The sequence below is a fragment of the Clarias gariepinus genome, chromosome 10 (assembly GCF_024256425.1).
Source record: "Clarias gariepinus isolate MV-2021 ecotype Netherlands chromosome 10, CGAR_prim_01v2, whole genome shotgun sequence".
NCBI lineage: Eukaryota > Metazoa > Chordata > Actinopteri > Siluriformes > Clariidae > Clarias > Clarias gariepinus.
This window is the reverse complement of record NC_071109.1, coordinates 26,684,164-26,701,466: the sequence shown is the minus strand read 5'-3', so window position 1 is coordinate 26,701,466 and position 17,303 is coordinate 26,684,164. Positions and strand designations below refer to the sequence as shown.

Here is a 17,303-nt window from a genome sequence, read left to right as displayed (position 1 = left end):
ACCTATAGTAATCCCTATGTGTTGCCTGCCTACCGTGTGCAAGAAAAGCCTGTTTTCAGTTTATTTACAAATTCCACTACAGTGTAGTTTCTAAATTAGTTGTTTCATTCAATGAAATGAAATCAAATCAGCATTTCCATAATGAGTACAAATATTATTCCTAATTATAACTAAGTGACATTACGCGGCTCTTGTCAGGATAAAGGGTTACTCGAATGCAGAATATAAACACCCCCCTGAAAATAGAACTTTTAACTTCACACTGACCCCATGCCCAGTAACCATCCGTTCACATTCACACGCACATGCATGCATGCACGCAGAAACATGGACAGCAGGATCATTTTAAAGGCATGTAGGCGTGTGATAAAGGACGATGCCACCATCTGGCCAATAATGAGAGACCACAGTGTTACAGAGAACCCGAGGCTGTTACTCAAGACGTGGACTGGAGAGAACAGAGAAAGCAAGACGGAGACAAAGAGAGAAAATGAGAAAACACATTTTAAGCAGCTTTTTCTCCACAGTTCAATCTGAACCTCGGTCACACAGCATTGTGCAGCAATGAACTCGGAGCCAGTGTGCATAATTATGTGCACGGCCCCAGGAACCGACGGAGCCTATAGACACGGCTCACTTACCATGTGCTGTTTGAGAGCTCGAGAATCAAAGTTAAATTAAAGCACTTGTACACTGAGTAAAAAAAAATGAAAAAAGCAAACAAATATCTAAGCCTCGGCTAGCCCTGAGTGCATAAGCTCTGTAGACAGTAAAAGGTAAAAGACGCTGGCGTCAGACTGTGTTGCTTCATAAAAGCAGCTTCCCATCAGCAAACAGAACCACAACAAATGCAACCCTGTGTAGGACTAAACAGTTACCACACAGGTATTAAAGATTTCACTATATTATTTATGAAGAGGATGTGCAGAATGTACTCTTAAACATGTGCGTATTTTTTTTATATGTGCTTCTCTGTCTTTCTATTTTTACTCCCGAAGAGTCAGACTTTCTGGTGTCACGGTGGCTTAGTGGTTAGCAGTAGCGCCTTGCACCTGCAGGGTCTGGGTTCGATTCCTGGCCAAGGTCTCTGTGTGCATGGAGTTTGCATGTTCTCCCATGCTTGGTGGGTTTCCTCCAGGTTCTCCAGTTTCCTCCCACAGCTCAAAGACATGAAGATTAGGATAATCTTCCGTTTCCAAATTGTGTAAATGAGTATGTCATCTTGCACCTTGAGGGTCTGGTTTCAATTTCCACCTCGGTTCTGTATGCATAAAGTTTGCATGTTCTCTCCATTCTTGGTGGGTTTCCTTCATGTACTGTGGTTTCCTCCCATGCACATTAGGATAAATGGTATTCCCAAGCCTTCCTATAGCCTTTAGTGTGGGAATGAGCAAGTGAGTGTGTGTACTGTATGTGTGTGCAACCCAGCCAGGGTTTACCCGTGACACTGTACACAGGATAAAGCGTTACAGAAAAATATTTCTTTAATGGACTTTCATTTTTGACAGGTTTTTGTTTCTCATGATGATACTGTTGCTGCTGAATGCTGATTGGTTGGAGCAGACGAGAGGGGAAATGAGCTTGCTGCTGAGGTTGTTACAATACAAAAACAACCAGTTTGTAAATTGTATTATTTTTTTTCATTCAATCTACATCGCTGAATTTTATTTAATATAAAGAAATAAAGGGTAGCTCAAGACTTTGGCCCGGTACTGTATCTTGTAACGTAAAGCCTTTCATGAGTCAATCTTAAAGTCTGTAAAGTGGAAGTCCTGTGGGTCACACTGGCATCGGCTCTCTGAAACAAGCTTATGCAGCATGTTTTTTCCCGTATTTGTTCACGATCCTCTTTTGTGCATCCAGCTTTAACTCAATCTGCTTTATAGTGAGAGTAAAAGTTGCCCTAGGAGAGTGTAAAACCTCTATTTCTGTAAGCGCATTTAAACTTTTATGACACCGGTGCAACACAGACTGTGGATCTGATCAAACGTCAAAATCCCTGACCTGGCATCTCCAAGAATACGGCAGTGTTTTAGACTGAATCCAAAGTCAAGTGTAATTTGCAAAATGCATTTGCATTTTTTTCTCCTAAATCCAACATTGTTTGACAGGAATGTGCTAAGCGTGGAATGTGGGTTCAAACCCTGGTGGGAAGTAAACTCTGGGGCATGTGTGGGTGAAAATGAACTCACACTTATTTAATAAATAATCTGTTTAAAGCATTACTTTACTTCCTATTTCAAGATGCACAATGACAGTTATAGACCCAGGTGCCTCACAGTTGTATTACCAGATGCAGCCTCAGAGTTCCTGTTCTTATCTGAAAAGAGTAAAACCGATAAGACTAACCTGTCGCCATCTTGCCGTCCTGCGCCGCCGGGCCGTCTGGAATGACGCTCTTCACTTGCAGGAACTCGTCCGGTTCGTCTCCACCGATGATGGTGAAGCCGAAGCCCATGCTGCTCTTCTGCAGCGCCGTGGACAGAAACGTGCCTTTCAGCTGAGTGGCGTCCCGCGTGAACGGAGGCTTCTCTGTAAATGTCACACATGCGAACGCATTATTAACCTACACCACACGAACTGTCAGGAAAATTATTATCAAGTACAGTCCTTGAAATACCTTTCAAGTGCAGGAGTCATCCCGCACCTAGATTTCTGATAAATGCGTATTAAATGTTAAATTATAACATTATTATATAAATGCAGGAACAATAGCGCACTTGTAAACGTTTGAATAAAGGACTAAAAAGAAAATCTATACAATTATCATTTCTAACCTCTGCACTGTTATTTCCAATGAACCACTCAGTACGTGTACATGAGATAAACCATGCAGGTGCAGTGAATGGCACAGAGCTCATTTAAAAACAACACCATATGTTTTAATTCCAAAAAAAGTTGAAACAACGACCATCGTATTCCGTAGGGCCAAAGAGGAAAAGTACCATCTGAGCTGTTATCAGTGTCAGGTCCAAAAGCCAGCATTGGTACTGGTATGGGGGTGCACCAGTGCCTGTGGCATGGGGATCTCTGCATATCTCTGGAGGCACTATTAATGCAGAAAATATGTTCATTTGGAAAAAACATACAGTACCAGTCGAAAGTTTGGATTTTTTCCCCCTACATTCTAAAACAATACTGGATTTTTTAATAGCTATGAAATAAATCATATGGCATCAGGTAATTAAGTAACAACAACATAAACAACAGTCAGTTGTTATTTTAAGACAAGACATGAAGGTCAGCTGTTTTCTAGTAAGAACAGTATTGTCAAGTGCATTTGCAAAACCCGTCAAGCACCATGATGAAACTGGCTGTCAGGAAGACCATGCCAGGAAAGCAAGACCAAAATTTACCTCTGCTACAGAGGTGAAGTTCATTTAGAGTCACCAGCCTCAGAAATCACTAATTAACAAACAGCACCTTAGATTAGAGCCGTTATAAAGGTTTTACAGATCATAAGTAGCAGATACATCTCAATATTAACTGTTCAAAGGAGATCTCTGTATAAAGTATTTTGGACGCCTTTAGTATTGTTGCACAATGTATAAAAAAACAAAAATCGTGAAAGACTACAAGATTAGAAAGTGCTGTCCAAACTTTTGCCTGGTAGTGCATGCTGTAGTATGTGTGGTTCATAAGTAGAAATATGCCAATGAGGACCCCATTCAATTGCACAGCATAATAGAGATGGGGGAAAAATCGATCCAGTTATAAATCACAATAATTTGGTTTGGAAATTCATGTATCATTACACTGACTCTAAAATCTTTATATATATATATATATATATATATATATATATGCTTTACATTTATAATAGAGATAAAGCAGTTGATCGGCCAGTGACCAAAATACTCTGGTTTTCTGTTTTATCAACTTCAGATATAAACGATTCTGTACAGAGTGAAGAAGCTTCCAAGTGGTGCAACAGAAAGAGATTTGTATGGCGTTACATTATAAAAAAAAATCATGCATTAAAAGCCTCCGATGTGCTTTTTTCTCAAAACCTTGTGGGCGAATTAGTCTCAAACACACTGATCACATAAGCTGTCTCTGGTCTCAAAACACCGCAAGCGCAAAATAGGTGAAAATTGCCCCGTGTGCCCTTGCTAGAAGCCATACGCGTCTGCGCGTATAATTATAATTTTAATAATGGCGGGAAGACAGAGATACTTTGCTATCTGAGATACACTGCTGCTCAGTTAAATGTTTGTATTTGTAGTTGGTAAACTTTATAAAGGTTTAAAATTGTAACAAAATTGGGGAAAATTTAATATCTAATGGGGATATTTATAAAATCACGATACTTATAGAATTACAATTTTATTTGAATCGGCATACCTAGGAATTTTGATAATAGGCTATATGAGGAGGTGACTGGTAATTCCCATCTCCACTGCATAATGAGCGAATCGGGAAAAATCCAACTGTTGTCTTCAGTGCCCAAATGTTTTCGGTGATGTAAACATGTGTTTACAGTAATATAACACACTGGTGAACATCCCTTTCACATTATTGGTGAACAATAACTTTTTCGAGAATGTTGCAGCCACAATCTCAACAAACAATTAACGTCACATGGTGTACACTACAAACTAGACCTAAAACTAGAAAAGTTCTGGAAATGTTGGCTTGGAAGTATGCAATGTATAAAAGACAACACAAAGACTGACAAATGTGAAATTAATTACTGAAAAGAACTACTAATGATATGAGGGAGGAGACAAAGAACAAGACGAGAACTAAAGCATGAGACAAACATTCAAGCCAGACCAATTCTAAACTAATTCTCAGCTATTCTAAGATCCAGTAACAGAAAAGTCAACTACTATGATGAAGCCTTGATAATTATTTAATGATTCTATCTATCTATCTATCTATCTATCTATCTATCTATCTATCTATCTCTCTCTCTCTCTCTCTCTATATATATATATATATATATATATATATATAAAACCTTTACTTTTCTTGATGAACTGTGTTCAAGTTGTAATAATATTGTACATGTATAAAAACACAGTTTCTGCTACTGAAGCAACAACATTTGATAAATGTGTTCAGAAAATGTGAATTGATCTACCGTGAGTTTTATTCATACAGTTTCCCTCCATTTTTTCGCAACTTGCCAAATTCCCATTCACTAGCAAGATCTCCATTATCACATGTTAGCTAACAAGCAGGAATGGTACTTTATGTGTTAGCACATGAGTAATGCCCGCCAAGAAAATAACAGCCCACAAACATGAATAAATCGGCACCTTTTAATGTAATAATCCCACAAACTTAATAAATTGCCTAAAACATAACAGCAACTTCTATTACACAACGACGTCTTTCCTATAAGACAGGGAAGCATAGTGCACACGGAAAAATGCGCTATCTGCCCTATTTAGTATTATACAGTATATTACTACAAACTGTATACAGTATATATATTATATATACTATAGCCTATTGTCAGTGAGATTGACAGAGGAGTAAGTGTTGCTCTCTTGAACTGGATGGCTGGTGCAGCATTGCGATCCGTGGATTCAAAGTTTTCCCGTTGCTTTCTTCTAAAGCCTTGCTGTTTAAATGATGTAAGACCTACGGCTCCTGCTGGACAGCTTACAGATATATGAAGCTGGTGCTTTAAATGGTTTTCAGCCAAACTCAACTACACGACCAAGGTGACCATTTAATTACACACTGTACTGCCTTCTATCTCTACAAACATCTCTCAGGCATTTGGGGTCATTATAAATTAAACATTTTTCTGTCCTAAAATGAATAGCAGGCTGCATGTGTACAGTATCTTCCACCTTTGCATTCGATTTCAGGAAGATACCTGCGAGTCATTTAAATCAGAGTAACGAATTGAACTCATTTAAAAGTAGTACTCAAGCATTAGAGTAAAAAGGCCTTCAGAAAAACAAATCGGCAACGGGGTTTTAAAAAGTGCTGTAAACTTTTAATACACTGCTAAAAGGTAAAACACACACACACACACACACACAAAGAGAAAGAGAGAAGAGACATGCTAGCAGGTTCACTCTGCCTGGAACTGGGCATTCCTCCAAAGTAGGCCACTGAGAAAGGGGAGCCTAATCAGAGAAGCTATGGGGAGGTCGGCATCACCTTTAAAGCCGATCCAGACTTTTTTAATTGCAGGGGCTGGTCACACTGAGTACTGGCTAACACCTCATATAGCCCGTGTTGTGAGATGTCACATATGTTGCCATGGATCAGGATCATTCACTTAATCAAATTTTACATATGCAAAAGCAAGCATTAAAAGCAGGTACTGTAGGAAGCTTCGGCTAGAGGAAAGGGTCAAAAACACACACACACACACACACACACACCTCAGTGCAGAAAATAACAACATTACCTGCAAGACTTTTAAAGAGAGTGAGAGAGAGAGAAAAAAAAAAATTAGATTTCAGTGTCACGCTAGACTGTGCCATCTAGCCAAACCTCAGTGACTGGAGAACAGAAGAGCGCATGTCCTCTAGTGGCCTAGTTAGAGCATGACCTAAATCCAAAAACACTTCCAACAAGTAATAACTGGGGTGTGGCGGTGAAAAATCCATTTATGAACATGAGCTTGGATGAACACAGGAAATCTAAGAAGAGCTGATACTTTTTATAGATACAGTTCGAACACTTCTGGAGGAAAAGATGCTCTGAATGTGCAGAGGATGAAGTACAGGAGAAAAAATTAAAACTAATTACTTGTCACATGTATCTTACAGTGAAACGATTTTTTTCTGCATATCTTATTTAGAAGGCTGGGGTCAGAGCTTGGGGTTAGGCCAGGATACAGCGCCTCTGAAGCACATTGGGTTAAGAGCCTTGCTTGAGGTGGCACCTTGGCATTGTTGGGGCTTGAACCATTCAAGGATGCAAAGTTTTAACTGTTTGAGCCACCACAATCAGAATGAGCTTTTAATACAAATGTCCTAAAGTTGTATGAACAGATCCAAAAAAAAGTTGTAGCATCTTATTTTCATTTTTAGACTTCTTGTGTATGAAAGTTTGCATCCAATTAAACAATGTTGCTTGTTTAACTAATACTGCTGGGGTATCAGTCTTCATTAGCAGCCTGTTCGCAGCAAGCACGGGTCACCAGTGTGATTCCAGTTATGTTGCTTCCCACACATTATTCCCTTTCCAAAACGAACGTGTGTGTGTGTGGTTTTCTCTGCTTTCATTCCCCCTCCAAAAGCTGCTAATTGATTCCTGTTGAAACCTCACTCTGAAAAGAAATGCTGCCTCGCCATTTACACCAGTATTTCACACTTTTTTTTTTTTAACTGTAACCTGGACCACACTGACTGTCAGGCTGCACATAGACAAAAATGTGATATATAATAAAGCTAATGAATAAAATAACTAATGGATTAATTCATTAGCATTTTTACATTACTTTCTATAAAACCGTATGGTATCTTGAGAAAAGGCTTTACACGTCGACAGCTGGTATTTACACCAGTTGTAAACGGTTACAAACTAGGCATTTGTGCAAAAAACTTTTCTGACATTCTGCATAAAAAACCCTCACAGATTAAAAGATTCAAAACCAATTGATTTACAAAGACTGTTTTTACAACCACATTATGTGATGAAGTGAAAAAGAAAAATTCAACATAAAATGATTAAACCTGTTCATGTTTTTACTAAATTTGAGGCGACAAAGAATTTCATTTATGGAGGGAAAAAAAGGGTTAAAGAACACTTTGTATTATTTTTTTTTTTTACAAATTTTTATTTTTTTATTTTAAGGATTTAAAATTCACAGCGTTTTTTTTTTATTATTAATATAAACAATAAGTTCGCATCATCATCATGCACCATCATCAAATCATCTTTACTTAGAAACAAAAAAATTTGAAACAATTAATTAATTTATTTAACTTCATTCCTGGTGCAGAGTCCTACACCCTCTTTTTAGTTGAAAACCAGTTCAAATGGAACAAAAGAAAGGTTAATAACATCCCTTTATATAGAAAAATTCTTCCCAGTACTATGTACTGTAGTCAATAGGTGAGGGGAACAGACCATGGTGGTGGTGGACAGTCCTGAGAAATCTACTTCCACTTATTCCATGTTAGAATATCAGTTAATAATAATAAAATTTTCAACGCACAAATGAGTTTCTGTTGTACCACGGAATCGTTTATATCCGAGGCCGAGCGGCGAATCACAGGTCATGGGCGGTCATCTGATCAACCGGTTCATTTCTATAAAAAACGTAAACATTATGTTTTTAAATAACGGAGTCAGTGTTGTGATATATGAATCGCCACACAACAGAATCAGGATTCATAACTGAATCGATTTTCCACTTATCTTTACTAGATAGTGCATACTTGTAGTGCACACTACTGAGATTTAGATCGCTTAACTAAGGGATTTTAAAGCTTTTAGTCCCTTTTAAAAATATTCTACTGTTGAAAATCTTTTACTTAAAATCTGAGACTTAAATAAAACTTGTTTGCTTTAGAGTTACGATCCTTCATGACTTACTTCCTCGGACCTTGTTGTATTGTGGTACTGGTGACCCAACACCAGTCGTCTTTTTGAATCTTATAAGTAAATATATCAGTGTGTTATTATTACATGTGTATGTTTTATACCCGGGACTCCCACTCTAGTGAGGTCTCCCACACACACACATAACACACACACACACACATAAGCAAACCATAAGCATGACTCTGCTGATTAAAGGACTTTCAGTGGTGCTGAAATTCCTGGGACTGAATCTGTTCTGTTATTCCAGGAAATAAAGCCATGTTCAACAGATGAACTCATGTTCCAATAATAATGAGTAAGCAAAACACCTTGACAACGAATGTTGTTATGGCAAAACGTCAATGATAAGTAGGTGTGATAAATTAATCATCACCTCTGAGTTTATTTGACCACCTCGGATTCTTTTCCTTAAAGTGTTTTATTTTTCTTACACTACAGCAATTGACCAACTATTATATTACTTTCTTTATTAAAAATAACACATTACACATTTTAATCCATTGTAGTGACATTTAATGTTGTGGTAGGTTCCTGTTTTGACTTACATTACATCACAGCAGCTAGAAAAAGTCGCTCCTTCAGCAGCCTCTCTCTTTCTCTCTTCCTTGAAATTACTCACCTGAAAGTCTTTCACATGTCGAAAGACTTGAAGCTACAACTTAACCTTGGACAGATAGGAAGCGCTGATATTAAAGACTTCTTTTCGAGATGCGAAAGAAACATCCCATTCCTCATTTTTTTAAGTGTTACGTTAACACAGAAGAGCCCATAAATGTATATTGTTATTTATGTCCTTTTTTAAAACCTCAAACTGAATTATGGCAGCAATCTGTAGTATTATGTTTCCTCTAAAGCTTGCACCATATCGTTCGTGCTATCATGTGACCATTACGAGAGAGGAATATAGTTTTTATGTTGAAGTGTTTATACCTTTTTACCTATACCCCCCGCCCCCCACATAACCTAGCAGTGTCGCCTTGCACCTTTAGGGTCTGGGTTCGAGTCCCGCCTCCAAAGACATATAGATTAGGCTAACTGGCGTTCCCAAATTGTCCATATTGCGTATGTGAATGTTGGCCGGAAGTCCTAACCTCCACAGTTGACCTCCAGTTGACCTCCACGCCCCCTAGTTGAAGTACAGAGGTTCATAGATGGATGGATGATTAAATCGTAATAAAATATAAACCTGTGATTTGAATTACAGCTGAACAAGATCTTTGGACACATTATGATTTATGTATGTTTGATGGTCCAGAAAGCTTGTTTTGTCCAGGAAAGCAGGACACAGTTTTATTTTCACAGTCTCGTGTTGAACATCCTAACCCTAGTTCAAACGCTATTATGGAAATCAGGCACACCTTAAACACACACCATTGCTTATGTCCCATTTCAAAACCCTTTTGTGATAGAAAACTGTGTATGAGAGTTGTGAGAGTTAGGGTGTTACTCTTTACCCTTTTGATCGGCGCAGTCCTGGGCATCTGAGTGCAATATGTGAAAGAGGGCAGAAAGTGCTTTCCTCTGAGTGTGTTGTGCTGCCTTATGACAGAATCGTGATTGATTCTTTTTAAGCTGTTGAAAACCCTATCTGACAAATATACTCATGTTAGCCTTTACTTCCATTTTAAGCCTTTTTTTAATGTGTGCGTGTGTGTGTATACATGTGAATAAAACGTTACCTCTGTAGATGGTGGGCAGCGGCAGGGACGACAGGCCTTGGCTTTGCATTTGCTGCTGCTGCTGGATTCGTCTTTTGGCCTCCAGGACAGGGTTTTCGAACTGCGTCCTCCTGTTAATGTGGCTGGAAGGGAGGAAACGCAGAGCTCTCGTTTGAATGCTGCTTCTCTCTCTCTCTCTCTCTCTCTCTCCACATAAACACGCTCTCAGTTTCTAAACAATGGCACGCTTGTGAGTGTACGCGGGGTGACGACACTTACTCCACGTAGTAACTGCCATATATAGGGTCGTCTATTTTCTCCCAGCCGTACGGCAGCTCTGTGAGGGGAAAGCAAAAGGTAAAAGAAGACAGATGTGAACGGTATACTGCCGCTTCTGAGGAGTCCTGCTGCTTAAGATGACGCTAGGCCATCAGAAAAAAAAAAAAGAAAAAAAAAAGACTGCCGTTCCACGGCTTTTATTTGATTTCTATCAGGCAGAAACTCGATTAAGCTGTGACGTGTAAACTGTAATTAGTTAACGACGAAAGGAACGTTTTTTTAATCCAGAGATGCTTTTAACTTGACCTCGATGTGTGACTGACTGCTGAACTGCTAGCATTAATACCCATCATCTTATGAGCACTCGATGACAAAGCACTGCATCCTTCTGTCTTTTTTTTCCCTTTAAGTTGTTATCAGAATTCATGACTTGATTTATTCATGTCCATAAATATATTCGGTGAATTCTTGTTGGAGGTTGTTATTTGTTTCCTTGTTTCACTAGCACTGGCTCAAATTCAAATCACAGGTTTAGATGAATATAGTCACTCGAATATGTATTAATTCAATAAATATTGTTACTATGGCGACAGCTCATTCACTGAAACTTCTATGCTGGACACAATTCTTCACAAGTCTAAAAATAAACAAATGAAATCACATTTTCAAATAAAACAAATGTATAACCGCTATATATGTGTATTAATGTGAGACATGTATTAGACATTTGTGGAAGGAGTCTCCAGTGACAGCGTTTTATACAGTAACTTTCAGTTAAGTACAGGGTAGGCATAAGGACGGAGGACTTTGTGGTGCTTCATTATCAGCATTTCGTTTATTTCATAGGCTTTAGCCAATAACAACCCATCGTAAAACTTTAATTGTTCTGGGAAGTTTTTTATTCAGATTTATCCTTGACTTTAACTTATAAAGTCCTTATGCGATATCTAATGGTGCATCTAACGTCTTAGTGCATTCATGTGGCAATCTTTAAATTTCTGTATCCATGACATTCTGTATCCATGACATTCTGTATCCATGTATCCATGACATTGTTTCCAAATGGTGGTGTGCCTGTCTGGCACATGTGACTAGCTAATTTTAAAACGTTAGATTTTTTGCTACTGAAAGTTTCATCCTATTTAACAACTCTAATGATTTAACAACATCTTACATTTTATATCAGTATGACAGCAGATTAATCCCTGCTATCCGTTATCACCCAAATCATGATGGGTTACCAGTTGAGGGACAGGGACAAACTGATCATTATGATTTCTACATACTGTATGCTATCACTAATTTCATACTCATTTCCATAATGTTCTTAAATCCGTAAAGCTGCTTTGTGCTTTTGCGATTTCAAAACCTGCTATATGAATTAAACCCAATTAAACTGAATATTCAACCTGTTCAGACTGTATGTCTTAAACAAAATGAAGTAAAACAGTTTACAGTAAGAAAATATCGCTGTAAGATATATCACATAGATCTTTCGACCCTAAAATTGTCAATGAAAATACCATGTGATGTCTTTAAAAATGTGTACCCATGTGGTTTACAGTATTTGGTCTGGTGTATTTCCGTTATGTATAGCTGTTATATTCCCCATAATTTCTCATTAAGTAAAAATGGCTCTAGAGTCTTATGAGTAAAGGTATATGTCTGGTATAAATTATAACAGCAAAGCTTCAATAAATGGTTTATAGTGTGAAATGTAACTGTACAGGTATTAAAACAGTTAACCCAATTTATAGAAAAGAAATGGATGGAACTTCATTTGGATGACCGTACAGCCGTGTCTCCAGCAATCTTTAAATAGAGACTTAAGAAATATCTGTTTCTGCAATATTTGGTTCTAAAAAACCCTTTTCAACACTGTAGTAGTAGTTAGTGACCTTGCAACCCAATATAGAGATCTATCCAATGACCGAAACTTTAAAGCATTTTTGAAAGTGGCTCTGTATAAGAGCGTCTGCCAAATGCTTAAATGTAAATGTTAATGTTTGCACCTTTGAAACATGTGATGAACATCAGTACTGCCAGGTAACATATATCACAAATCAAACATTCTGCACCAACATATGATACCGCGTAAAAGTCTTGAGCCCCCCGACCTCATTTCTTCTTTTAAGATACAACTTAATTTTTTTTTTAATCTATGTAACAACCTCAGCAACAACCTTATTTCGCGTCTTATCTCTTCTAACCACTCAGCATTCAGCATCAACAGTGTACTAATTACCGGCCTGATCATCTAGCATCATCTGCACCTGTTTTTCACTGGTTCATGTCTTAAGTTAGATGTTTCTTATACTTAAATCATGGCTTTAAAAAAATTATAATAATAATCCTCTAAAACTGGTTAGGAACAAGGGCTGGTCCTTAAGGAAGTTATTTCTTAACACTTAAAAAAAAATACAAGAAAGTAAAATATGAAGAAAGTAGGGTTGGCTCAAGACTTTTTCATTGCACTGTACAGGATAAAAAAAAACATGCCCACCTCTACCACCATGCTATTTAATTATTTCTATATTAATGTTAATTTAAATTTAAATTCGTAATTTTTTAACAAATACAATAACACAAACACTACAGGCAATTCGGAAACTTCAAAAGGCTTAATCTGTATGTCTTTGGACTGTGGGAGAATACATTCTGATTGTGACAGAATGTTGATATAGGTTGATATGACATAAGTTGCATGCAAACATTTTAGCTTTTTTTTCTATAAGACTGCATTAAAATAAAGTATGATGCCCTTTAATAAATACAAAATATAGAAATTTAGAAATTGCTGTAGTATGAGGAAATAAAACACTTTATGAAAAAATAATCACCTTCATAGTAGTAACCCCTGCTTCATTAATTTATAGTGTTTTATTCTTTATTTATTGTATATATATATTTTTTTTTCCAAAATTCAATTAAATATCTATTTTTATCAATTGTGTAGCGTTATTTCTTAAATAAAACCATTTTCAGCACCACAGAAAACAATTCAAGCAGCTCAACCCAAACCAGACCTTCAACATTGGAAATCTCCTGATAAATACAGCATGTTCAAATATACAGTATGTATTTCTGATTAATGTCCTTTAAACTCATGACACTTGTCACAATACGTTCCTCATAGGTTTTCTGCTGGATAACGTGCTGTAGGGATGTTAAACGTTCAGTGCATTTTTTTTTCAGTGCACAGCAAAACTGGCCTGCCACTGAATCACCATGACGACCAAAATAGAGTGTGATGACATCACCAGATTATTATTACTGTCTCTTTAATTCTTCATTTTACTCAGACTGTACTGTATATATTTACCGAGGTATGACCATGCTTACTTCACATCTGTAACGTTACTTAAGTATGCTCACACACACATACACACAAATAATAAATACTGTTTAATAATGATAAATATTGGTATGTTTATGTGAAACTCAAATTGATTGTGCAGAATAACAGAACACAGTTATCAGAGTTGCTTTATTTCTCTATATACAGTAATCCCAATCCATTCCTCAGTACGCTGGAGCCATGAATGGACTCCCTGCTTCATGTCTGAAATGCTGGCCTCCCAGGAACTCATTAAATAGCCCAAACCTGTGAGGTCGGATGGGGGATGTAGCAACAACTCGTAGCTACAGTACATTCTTTATTCCTGTAATGTGTGGTGTTTATGAATGATTGTGTGTAGGGTTCCCTAGACAGATGTATATCTTTCACCAAGTTGGTGACAAGTTATTTGTCAATATTTAAGAATCAAGCATTCCACTTGCCGAATGTTTACTGGAACGACTGCAGGGAGCTCTGAGCCACCTCAGTCAGGATCATCATTCACTGACATACAGCCTTATTTAAATCGATTTTAAATATTTTACTGCGACTAAGAGTCTCATCACCGTACTGTGCTTGAAATCTTCTGTAAATGTTAATCAGTTTTAGTGAAAAATTCACAAGAAATCTCACAGTAACTCCCGGTTTGACTTGATCACCCATCATATATTTACCAATGTAATTTATTTAAGCTTAAATGTTATTGACAAGATATAAAGATTTCTCATGTATTTTTAAGTGTATTCAGTTTCATTAAGTTTCAAAACCATACTCTGTGACTGTCACTCTGTACGGGGGGGCTGGTCCTAAGAGATAATGAATGTAATCATGTTCTGTGAACTCTAGATAACCCCAGCGTTCCCGGTCTCTCAGAACCTAAACCAATCTTAGCAAGAAACTCCCTGAGGGAATGCTGGCCACTATTGTGAGAATTTTTAAGTGTCAGATAAATACCATGTGACTTTGTGTAAAAGGTCTCAACATGGCGTGGATGTGCACAGAAAGACATCCAGGTGATAGCAAGATGATGCCATGATTAACAGACCCAAAATGGTAATTGAGATAAAGGTTAGGGCTGAATACAGGCTCAAAAAGCATGTTTGCTTCAACTTATTGCAGGTGTGTTTTTGTTCATGCAGTTTATTTTATCCCTAGTGACAGGACGGATTTTTTTCTCATAATATTTCATCCACGCCATTGTTTCTGCAATAAGATACAATCTTTATACAAGACAATTACATGTTCAGTGACGACAATTGTATGACTGCAGAATGCCTGTGGTTTATTTCACTGGTATGATTGACTGTGTAAAGAAGAACCACTTTGTATGAAGCAAAGTGTAAAAGAATTTGCCCCTTTCCTGATTTTTTAAAAAAAAATGACTTGTTTTTTCATCTGTTCTTGAATTCCTTTAGATCATGTTTCTGTTTTTTTTTTAGATCTCTAAAACGGGTTCACTTTGTCAGACAGGTTTTATTTAACTGATTTCTTGATTCACCAGGTCTGGCAGTAGTCCGGCCTGGGTGTGAAAAGTGACATTTAACTCTGCTTTCCAATAATCACAGTTCATTCATTATTTAGGAAGGGAGCAATCTAATCTAAATCTTTTAAGTATGAAAAATATGCAACAAAAAAAACAACAACCAGGAAGTCACAAACACTCAAAAACATGTCTGATCGAGGTATCTCTTTGTAGCTTTAGATGTGTTTTTTAAATCTTGCATTCTTCACTGCTCAATAAGAAGCTCACAATCCCAGCAGTCATTTCTTTCACCTGGACTGAATCATTGATCGACTATTGCTTGTATGCAGCAGAGTTTGCATGAGCATGCGTGCATGGCTGAATTACTAACTACCTGAAACAGCTAATTAGAAATAACTTTCTTTAGTCTCTGATTGGCTGATTGGGTGTCACATGTCACTCTGCACCAATTAAAGAAAACACGAGGCTGCTATGATAAATATTAAGCGTGACTTGCATTTCCTTACGCCTAATAACGTACAGGTGTTTGAAATCAAAAGCGAAGCTGGTTGCAGGGACTTTTGAAACTTGAAAGTCTTTTACCTTTACTCAAGTACACAAGTAAATGATGGACTTCTACTCTTACTTGAGTAATATTTACCCTAGGGAATCTCCACTTTTACTCAAGTACAGGATTTGTGTACTTTGCATACTTCTGGTTAAAAGAGTAAATGCAAGAGAGAGAGAGAGAGAGAGAGAGAGAAAGAGGGAGTTTAAACAAGAGGAAAATACAGTACAAGTGTGTGCAGAAAGAATTGTCACACACGATTAAGTTATAAATATATGTTTGCTGCCAAGTTCTGCAAAACATAATGTTTCAGTTCCACAAGACTTCCATTCTGTTATGTTGAATATAAACAAGTTGCTGTTGTAAAGGAGACCACATGATACATAATGCAGGTCCAAATGATACATATTGGGATGTTTTACCGTACATCATAAATCACAACCAAATCTACCAAAACTAGACAGTCAAAAGCACGAAAAATATTTCCCTGCTCTCTTTCCATTCTTTAACAGTGCATTCTGTGTGAGCCTGTGCCCACGACAGCTTCAGCTTCCTGTACAGGTGTTTTTTATGTGTTGTGGTTTCTGAGATGCTCTCCTGCTCACCACAGCTGTAAAGAGTGGCTTATTATTTGGGTTACTATAGACTTCCTGTCAGCTCAGACCAGTCTGATCTCTCTCCTCAACAAGATGGTTTAGTCTGCAAAGCTTCACCACATGGAATGATTTTTCTTTTCTTTTCTTTTTTGCATTATGTGTAAACTCGAGACTGTTTCATGTGATAATCCCAGGAGATCGAAAGTGTCTGAAATACCCAAACCAGTAGACCTGGTACCAAGAACCATGCAATAGTCAAAGTCACATTTTTTCCCACATCTCTGACAATAACATTAACTGAAGCTCTTGAGCCGTATCTATGCGATCTTTGCATGCCGATTGTGCTACTGTATGATCAGCTGATTAGATAACTGCATGAATGTGCAGTCCACACTCTTTTTCTTTTCCTTTTGTTCTGATACAGATACTGAAAGCTTGAGTATTATCACTTTACAGTTAATCTATTTCACACAAATCGCTTACACTGTTCAGGCAATAAGTTTAAGTATAATAAAATCAGTCCTTACAAAAGGTTAACAAACAGCCAAGTCTTTTAATACATTCATTTATCTTACAGTATAAACCGCTTATCCTGTTACAGGGTTGTGAGGAGCCTGGAGTCTATGTGGGCACAAGGCGTGGTACACCTTGGACCCGAGGTTAGAATCGAACTCTCCATCCTGGAGGTACGAGGCCACTACTGTATATTTGTATAATTTTTTTTTTAAAACTTCTTTTATACAGTACTGTGCAAACGTCCCTCATTTCTTCATATTTTGCTTCTAAAGAGCCAGACTTTCTTGTATTTCTTAATGTAGTAATGAGGAACAGTTCCCCAGGCTTCCTGGATGACTTTTTTGGCTCTCGTTTTTGGCAAAGT

At 37.5% G+C, this 17,303-nt stretch overlaps 1 protein-coding gene across 6 annotated transcripts in view; it reads right to left on the bottom strand.

Moving 5' to 3' along the window:
- The window catches only part of magi2b (membrane associated guanylate kinase, WW and PDZ domain containing 2b), a 161,432-nt gene that overhangs the window by 50,168 nt on the left and 93,961 nt on the right, over window positions 1-17,303 (bottom strand). For 5 of the 6 annotated variants that reach the window (XR_008361209.1, XM_053505583.1, XM_053505584.1 and 2 more), the window contains 3 exons: window positions 10,461-10,518; window positions 10,203-10,324; window positions 2,350-2,532 (listed from right to left, as the gene is read on the bottom strand). Coding sequence is in view for 5 of the 6 variants with exons in the window: in XM_053505583.1 (XP_053361558.1) it covers window positions 2,350-2,532; window positions 10,203-10,324; window positions 10,461-10,518 (363 nt within the window). In the remaining variant the exon portion in view is untranslated. The remainder of the gene's footprint in view (window positions 1-2,349; window positions 2,533-10,202; window positions 10,325-10,460; window positions 10,519-17,303) is intronic. The other variant, XM_053505585.1, reaches the window with a different exon arrangement.